The sequence below is a fragment of the Labrus mixtus genome, chromosome 11, assembly GCF_963584025.1.
Source record: "Labrus mixtus chromosome 11, fLabMix1.1, whole genome shotgun sequence".
NCBI lineage: Eukaryota > Metazoa > Chordata > Actinopteri > Labriformes > Labridae > Labrus > Labrus mixtus.
The window spans coordinates 23,506,895-23,516,172 of record NC_083622.1 but is presented as its reverse complement, the minus strand read 5'-3'; the positions used below and the strand labels follow the sequence as shown (position 1 = coordinate 23,516,172).

Below are 9,278 nucleotides of genomic sequence, written 5' to 3'. Positions count from 1 at the left end.
TTTTTTTTGGTGGATAGAGTGGTAGCTGTGAATATTTGGGCACATGAATGAATTACAGCTCCGGGCATAGTAGAAATGTAAGGTCATGTAACAACATAGTATGACAAACTCCTGCACTCTTTTGTTCTTTCAGACCTGACATCTAATCTTTCCTTTTAAGAAGTAGTAGCTGCATGGATGTGGGGCTGTCAGCCCATTTCTTCCACCCCCTGTTGACTGGGTGATGTATTTTGCCCCAATGAAGCTTTGATATTTGCTGGAGAAATGTTTCCATGTCAAGTTGTTACATCCAAGAAACAACCTACAGTGCTACAGTTACACAACACTATAATGAGAATATTTGCCTTTATATCAATGCCACTTGTAGTCTAACGGAATGACAATATCAACAAATGAGCGGAGAACAACATACTGGAGATCTACAGTGTCTCACCGAGTCGGGAACACACGTGATCCGGTCAAACGGTCGGTTCGACTTTTCTCCGTTCACTCTCAACGTGTCTGCAGCTAACTTAGCGATAGCAACGTCATAAGTCTGTGAATATCTCTACACAGACTCTGTGAAACAGCGCTGCATTACAAACACTTTAGATATCCTAGCGGACGCTAAATGCATGCTCCACTTTTCTCTTCCAACACGTGCAGCAGGAGCAGTCAGAGATATACACACGTCCAATAATGAACAGGCTGATTATATCAAGTGTCTGATATTGTCAAAGCTAAATCAGGAGAAAACTTGTTTTGAAGATTAATAATTCATTTTTTTCTGATGGATTTTTGTTTTTAGTCTGTAATGTTGTAATGCAGGGGCGGTTCAGAGGGGACTTAAATTTGTTATTGATTAAACAGAACACAATGCCTTCTCAATTAAATGTACTGTAACAGATGTGTATAGGACACAAAAACAAAATTTGTTATTTTGGCCGGTAAAAAAACATGTTTGGCTGGTGAATTTTTTCATCTACCTGCCACCTTGGCCGGTGAGTCAAAAAGTTAATTTCGGAGCTGGTTATACAGTGGAATAAAGACGCAATGTAAGAGATTGTGAGTTGTGGGTGAGGAAAAGATAGGAAAAGAAACAATAACGGGCAGTTTATCATAATAAAAGGTAAGTATATAAAAATATATTTTCAGCTTTGACACTAGAGGTGACAGAATGCTCAGTGAGTGTATAATAATTATTTTTCCTCCTTTGGTTTAGTTTCATTTGATCTGGCTCAACATGGTCTATGGAACTGTCACTGAATCTACCAGAATAAAGTTTAACTCCTCTTATTGTAACTTAATTCTGTGCAAAATATTTAAAGCTCTCCTTATTAATGTTATGTGTTTTAGGATGAAGCTACAAGGGAGACTTTTACTATTTAAAAAGAAACAAGAACATTGGCTTGAAATACTATATTGCAGTTTTTTTTCACATCCTCACTTAAAGAGACCTCATAGAACTATTAAACAGTAAGAACACAACAGTTGTGCGGTGAAAGTTCTCTTTATTTTTTCCAATTATACAGCAAAAGAAAATCTTACAAGAAATGTGTTAGACTAATGTCAATTGAAGTTGAAATGAATAGTCATTGACCAACGATTGAGGAAATGTATTAAAGGAAATAAGCAATAAGTTGCTTGTATTTGAATTCAAAATCAAGTAGTCTGGAGCCCAAAAAATATCAAAAATTGTTTGAAACTCAGTTGCAGACATATTCTTCTGATTCTTCTTCTGTTTCAATTCCAGTCACTTCCACTTCACACAGAGTCAGGTACTGTTTTTTGTTTGGAATCACAATGGTGACATAACGGCCTTCCATGTCATTGCACTGAAAGGTTTTAGAGGCCCCAGCTGCTATGGAGGAGATCTTGGCACATCTGAAGAAAAGAGGAGACAACTGAGTTGTGGGTAGAACGTTGTTACCAGATAAATATGCAGCATTGATTTCACATCTAGTTTTTGAGGTTTTGGGGAAAGTGTTAAACGATCAGGGTGAACATAAAATGGAACGTTGTCTTAGCTTACATGGGATTATTTTTTCCATTGTCATCAAGTGAATCTCCAATGCGGATCTCAGCACCATTGATCCTATCGTGGCAACAATCTCTTCTGTTGGTGATGGTGACACTGGTGATCTTGTACTGCGTTTGGAGGTCCAGTCTCCACCAGGGACTTAAATCATCATTTGTGTGGGTGCAGGAGCCATCTCCCCACTTGCTTGCACGATTTCCATCAATGGCCCTTTCAGGGACGCCTTTCCCATACAAGGAAGACTGCTCAACTTTCCCACTTATAGCAATATTAGTAGCTGGATAGAGATAAACATAGTCTTGTTAAAGTTTGTTTCAGAAGTATATTAATGTGTTGATCTGAACAAAAGGTGCAAATAAACAAGTAGTTAGCACATGTCATTGAACTTTCATCGACTATCAATGCTTGGTTTGACACTAAATATGGTTCAAGTCACCAATGGCACGGGTCTTTCCTGTGGTTTCACCAGTAACTTCAACTTCACACAGAGTCAGGTACTGTTTTTTGTTTGGAATCACAATGGTGACATAACGGCCTTCCATGTCATTACACTGAAAGGTTTTAGAGGCCCCAGCTGCTATGGAGGAGATCTTGGCACATCTGAAGAAAAGAGGAGACAACTGAGTTGTGGGTAGAACGTTGTTACCAGATAAATATGCAGCATTGATTTCACATCTAGTTTTTGAGGTTTTGGGGAAAGTGTTAAACGATCAGGGTGAACATAAAATGGAACGTTGTCTTAGCTTACATGGGATTATTTTTTCCATTGTCATCAAGTGAATCTCCAATGCGGATCTCAGCACCATTGATCCTATCGTGGCAACAATCTCTTCTGTTGGTGATGGTGACACTGGTGATCTTGTACTGCGTTTGGAGGTCCAGTCTCCACCAGGGACTTAAATCATCATTTGTGTGGGTGCAGGAGCCATCTCCCCACTTGCTTGCACGATTTCCATCAATGGCCCTTTCAGGGACGCCTTTCCCATACAAGGAAGACTGCTCAACTTTCCCACTTATAGCAATATTAGTAGCTGGATAGAGATAAACATAGTCTTGTTAAAGTTTGTTTCAGAAGTATATTAATGTGTTGATCTGAACAAAAGGTGCAAATAAACAAGTAGTTAGCACATGTGATTGAACTTTCATCGACTATCAATGCTTGGTTTGACACTAAATATGGTTCAAGTCACCAATGGCACGGGTCTTTCCTGTGGTTTCACCAGTAACTTCAACTTCACACAGAGTCAGGTACTGTTTTTTGTTTGGAATCACAATGGTGACATAACGGCCTTCCATGTCATTACACTGAAAGGTTTTAGAGGCCCCAGCTGCTATGGAGGAGATCTTGGCACATCTGAAGAAAAGAGGAGACAACTGAGTTGTGGGTAGAACGTTGTTACCAGATAAATATGCAGCATTGATTTCACATCTAGTTTTTGAGGTTTTGGGGAAAGTGTTAAACGATCAGGGTGAACATAAAATGGAACGTTGTCTTAGCTTACATGGGATTATTTTTTCCATTGTCATCAAGTGAATCTCCAATGCGGATCTCAGCACCATTGATCCTATCGTGGCAACAATCTCTTCTGTTGGTGATGGTGACACTGGTGATCTTGTACTGCGTTTGGAGGTCCAGTCTCCACCAGGGACTTAAATCATCATTTGTGTGGGTGCAGGAGCCATCTCCCCACTTGCTTGCACGATTTCCATCAATGGCCCTTTCAGGGACGCCTTTCCCATACAAGGAAGACTGCTCAACTTTCCCACTTATAGCAATATTAGTAGCTGGATAGAGATAAACATAGTCTTGTTAAAGTTTGTTTCAGAAGTATATTAATGTGTTGATCTGAACAAAAGGTGCAAATAAACAAGTAGTTAGCACATGTCATTGAACTTTCATCGACTATCAATGCTTGGTTTGACACTAAATATGGTTCAAGTCACCAATGGCACGGGTCTTTCCTGTGGTTTCACCAGTAACTTCAACTTCACACAGAGTCAGGTACTGTTTTTTGTTTGGAATCACAATGGTGACATAACGGCCTTCCATGTCATTGCACTGAAAGGTTTTAGAGGCCCCAGCTGCTATGGAGGAGATCTTGGCACATCTGAAGAAAAGAGGAGACAACTGAGTTGTGGGTAGAACGTTGTTACCAGATAAATATGCAGCATTGATTTCACATCTAGTTTTTGAGGTTTTGGGGAAAGTGTTAAACAATCAGGGTGAACATAAAATGGAACGTTGTCTTAGCTTACATGGGATTATTTTTTCCATTGTCATCAAGTGAATCTCCAATGCGGATCTCAGCACCATTGATCCTATCGTGGCAACAATCTCTTCTGTTGGTGATGGTGACACTGGTGATCTTGTACTGCGTTTGGAGGTCCAGTCTCCACCAGGGACTTAAATCATCATTTGTGTGGGTGCAGGAGCCATCTCCCCACTTGCTTGCACGATTTCCATCAATGGCCCTTTCAGGGACGCCTTTCCCATACAAGGAAGACTGCTCAACTTTCCCACTTATAGCAATATTAGTAGCTGGATAGAGATAAACATAGTCTTGTTAAAGTTTGTTTCAGAAGTATATTAATGTGTTGTTCAGCAATAGTAGTACAAAGACATAAAATGAAATGTTGAAGATAGATGAAGCCAATTAGGTCATAATTCGAATATTAATTTAGCAATGAAAATTGCTAAAGAAAGGGCCCTTTGCATTAAACTGAAAAGTTAGCTACAACTCGATATGAAGGGTGCTCATAATTGTTTTCCCTGTTTTTTCTGTTTTAAAAACCTGGCTGGAACTTAAAATAAATTAAGACATTATGTATTTTTCAAATTACAGTGTTTTCAATAACAAATATATATTTTATTTTTGAGTAAAGAATTAAAATAATTTTTACCATGTGCACTGCATGTCGTTCCTAAAACAGCCAAAAGTACCAAGACCACAGCTGGAGTCATCCTGTGAAGAACATATTTATGTTACAATATTTATGTCAAACATGCACATAATGTGACTGAAACCTTTATTTGATTCATGGAGGCCAAGAACATTTTTATTCCTCTCTGTTATTGTCCTGGTTTAAACAATGTAAATCTAACCTGTGTTTTGTTGTTATATAAATGGTGAGATTTTTCTCATGTCTTCAACCAGCTTTGATGCACAGACCTGTCACCTGCTTTGCCTTGTCATTTCCTTTTAATACCAACAATGTATTACCAGATTACAACAACGATTGCATAAACCTTTGAAAAAGGCCTAGGTGATGAATAAAAAAAAACAAAAAAACCTTCACTTTAAGTTACTAATTTGATTTGTAAGCAGCAAGAGTATAGGCATATTTTAAAAGGTAAAAGGCTCAACTTTTAGTAATAAGTAGCATCCATTAATGCAGTGGTTCCCAAACTTTTCATCCCGCGACCCCCAAAAATAACGATGCGGGAGACGGGGGACCCCCCTCTGTCCCTGGAACGGGTTTAAGCATTTAACATTGCGCACAGCAGCACGCACTATAGGCAGATCCAAACACCTACATTACAATAACACTAAAGATTACAGCAGAACCTTCAAATAATTCAACAAAATAAAACAAAGAGCACAACAGATTTTTACTTTAATTTCAGCACAAATCTCACTACTGAAGGACTATTTCACGATAATGGGTTAAATATGCAATTTTAAGTCATTTCAAATTCGTATTTGTTTTTGGATTGCATCTCGCGACCCCTTCCAAGTGTCTCATGACCCCCACTTTGGGAACCACTTGATTAACGTACCCCTAATTGTTTTTATCAGGAAACTCCAAGCTGTAATGCTAAGTTGTTACTGATATTATGTTATTATGTTACCCATAGTAGAAAATAAAGGAACCCCAAAGTTGATCAGTTATTATACTGAAGGCCTACCTGGAATCTCTTGAGCACTCTGGAAGCATCTGTCATCTCTCTGCCTGAAATCAAGTATTTTATACTTTTTTTGGAGCGCATGGCTGACGGCTGTTTTAACAGGGAACATCCTGGTCATATATGTTGTTTTAATCTGTTTGCATGCCTTTCATCTCTCTGTGTCTAATTAAATATTACATCGGTAGGTACACCCTGACTATCAATATTATTCCTTGCCTCAAGCACACCTAGTTAAGCATACACCGTAAAGGCACATGATTCAAATTGATGGGTTACCTTCAAGTTTAATGTTTAAATGTTTGCAAAAGGATCATCACGTTTTCTTTGGTTCTGGGTTGTCAAATATTGACACATACTGCAATACCAACCCTCAGGCATCAGTTTAATTTACTACCCTCTTAAGTCATTAAGGACAACAATGTCCACTTCCAAAAACTGCTATTAAAATAGAACAGATTGATATTTTTTTTCTACTTTTTTCTATATACATCTCTTAAACAACTTCAGGCCTGCTCAAAACTACCAAACATACAATCCTTTTTTAGGAATTTAACCCTTTAAATGTCAGTTTGATTACTTGATGTCACTGTTGTTCTCATGAAAAAAACAAAAACACAAAAATTAGTTATTTTCCATATAATAAATATTTGGTGGCTGGGGGATTTTTTTAAATCAGTCTCGGATATGTCAAAGATTAGCCAAAATATTGACTGATGCATTAATAGTTTTTGTGTAGCATCAGATTTAAAAGTTAGTCCCGTTTGGACATTGGAGGACAAACATGTCCATTTCCAAAACCTGCTATAAGAATAAAACAAATTAATAATTTATCTACTTTTTCACAACTTCACAACTGAAGTCTACTACTTTCAACAACTTCAGCCCTGCTCAAAACCCCTATCAAATAATTATCAGGATTTTAACCCTTTAAATGCCAATTTGATTACATGATTCTCGCATTTAAAGGGTTAAAATCCTTATAATTATTCAACATATTACATAAAGGCAATTCAAAGGAAACATTAAAAACAACATACATTAAAACAAACATCATCAATTACATCTGGTCATGGAGAAGTCCTCAAACAGACACCTGTTAAGAAGCTTGTGGACCCTCAGAAAGCACCGGGCCAGTAAGTGTTATTCCCCAGCAGCAAACTCTTATATCACCGTTTTCCAGCACCGTGCACCATGCTTATGGTGGTAAAATGTCCCTGTTTAATTAGAGTGTGTCATGTTCTGACAACAAAGAATAATTTAACCACAATTAACTCTCTGTTTTTTTAACTTTAACTCGGGAGCAAAAATCGGACTAAATTTTAGAGAAATAATGATTTGACATTTATCATGATAATTGTCAATATCGAACTGATATGACATTTTTTATCGCGATAACATTTCAGTCATATGACCCAGGCCTATGTCCATTCTTCGATAGAGTTTATTTAAATGTGAGGTAGTGCACAAAGCGCTTATGGTTGGTAAGGAAATTTCCCCGGGTGCCTCATTCCCTGAATGGATCAAAAAGGACTCATGAAGGAAGGTAACATCAACTAATGCTATGTAACGTATTGGATTATACACCACTCAGCCCAACATCTGTTACATCTTGTACATTGGAGGGCTGTGAGGAGCCACACAGAAAGCTACTTTTTACTTTTTTTTGGTATGATAAAAGGCAGAAAAGTACCTTGGTTTAAAGGGGGCTTGGAGTTATAGAGAGTTTCCAAGAATGATCATTTTCAAAATGATAAAAAAAATTCCGTGCTGCAAGGAAAATTATAGTTTGAATTATTTTCAAGTCAAGCAAAATGTTCATTACTCTCCTTAATGCTATTTTATGCTCAGTGAGGGGTCAAGGTAGGCATCTCTTCTTCTAGATGTTTAATGATATTGTAAGGCGTTGCTTCCATTGAGGAGAAGAAACATCATGAGAACAAGCCCTGGCAGCAGAGGGCACAAGAGCCAGGTCACTAAAGAAGCCTGTAATTACTTAATGGAGTCCTAATGACTTAATGTCCTTGTTGGACATTGTGCAAGTATGTTTAAAAGGTTTTGATTTCTAAAGGGTCATATTAAAAAATAACATTGAACTCAGTAGTTGTCCAGTAAGCTATACTTGCTCAAGGAGACGATGTGAAGGTTGTGAGAAGGTGAAATTCAGCTCATCAATGACAATAAGTTTATTGATTTTGATTTGACATGATGTTATCAGTGTTTCCTCCTAAGATGGAGTTGTAGCAGCGGAGGTGAAGATGAACAATGTTTGAGTTACGTACAATTTTAAAAAATGTTTTCTTTTTAAAAATTAACATTTATTGGACAGAATAGCCAACCAACAATCACCCAATACAGTAAAATTACATGCCTCCAACCCATGCATGAAGTAGCCCGCTTGGGGGGTCCGGAGGCATGCACCCCCGGCTAAATTTTTGGCTGTAAAAGCCCAAATTGCGCGGCCTCTGCCACATTTTAATGCCACTATTCCCGCAAACAAATCTTAAATGTTTCATAAAGTAATACGTCTGCCTACTTGGGTCTGCTCCGTGGCTGAAGTTGTAGCTAATTTCCTGGGCTAATCCCTATCACTTTAACCCGTCAGCAGCAAGCAGTAAGCAAGCCTGAGAATGCATTTACAATTATTTGGATTAAAACAAAATGATCATTAACATTAACAACTTGCATTAACACTAGTTACGTTTAAAGCCAAGACAAAAATTTGACTGAATTAAGATTTTGGATGACATAGTTTGAGTGTGAAAGAGTAAGCTACAATTTAAATGCTGATAGATAAATAAAGCCATTAAGTATTTGTACAAAACAATATGACAAGATGACTAGTCGACTATCAAAATAGTCGTTAACCAACAATTATCAAATCCAGAGAATTCCTTAATTTGATAGTTGTAGTCGGACGTGTATTGTTGCAATGGCTGCCATGACATTGCTGCCATGACAAACACGACATGTTTATCGTTGCAGTGGAATAATAACAAGACTGCTACATTAGGAAGCAAGAACTGCTACTGAAAGCCGCTGCACTGTTGCTGTGCTGCTGTGATAAAAACGTCATAACGTAAATTAAACTTGGATACATCACATTGTCAGTAAACATGTTCTGTTTCGTTGTCTTGACTAGGGTCAACTTTGAGTTAGATTTTATTGCGGTTGGAGTAGCAGAGAGAATCACTTCCATGATTCCCCACCAGCTTTGACGTCATATTTTGGTATTGTTTCGATTGAGAGCCCCCTGGCGGCAGAATGTACAACCTGTGCGTTTTGTACTTCTCTTGTACTTACTAATGCTCAACTCTAGGGGTGTAACGGTACACAAAAATTTCAGTTTGGTACGGT

At 37.9% G+C, this 9,278-nt stretch overlaps 1 protein-coding gene across 1 annotated transcript; it reads right to left on the bottom strand.

Annotated features, from left to right (window-relative positions):
- Positions 1-1,470: 1,470 nt before the first annotated feature.
- LOC132984246 (uncharacterized) lies at positions 1,471-5,979 on the bottom strand. The gene is made up of 10 exons (XM_061050987.1): positions 5,925-5,979; positions 4,919-4,980; positions 4,274-4,556; positions 3,962-4,125; positions 3,520-3,802; positions 3,208-3,371; positions 2,766-3,048; positions 2,454-2,617; positions 2,012-2,294; positions 1,471-1,863 (listed from the first exon to the last, which is right to left on the bottom strand). Exons 1-10 carry the CDS (start codon positions 5,951-5,953, stop codon positions 1,686-1,688), a joined length of 1,893 nt encoding a protein of 630 aa, XP_060906970.1. The 5' UTR covers positions 5,954-5,979; the 3' UTR covers positions 1,471-1,685.
- Between the last annotated feature and the right edge of the window lie 3,299 nt (positions 5,980-9,278).

What these genes read in the sequence shown, in the direction of transcription:
- LOC132984246 (XM_061050987.1), bottom strand. Translation starts at nt 5,953, where the DNA reads ATGCTTCCAGAGTGCTCAAGAGATTCCAG. An exon ending in AACGACATGCAGTGCACATG is followed by an intron (nt 4,557 to 4,918) that starts GTAAAAATTATT and finishes ATCTCTATCCAG; the next exon opens with CTACTAATATTGCTATAAGT. An exon ending in AATGGAAAAAATAATCCCAT is followed by an intron (nt 3,372 to 3,519) that starts GTAAGCTAAGAC and finishes TCTTTTCTTCAG; the next exon opens with ATGTGCCAAGATCTCCTCCA.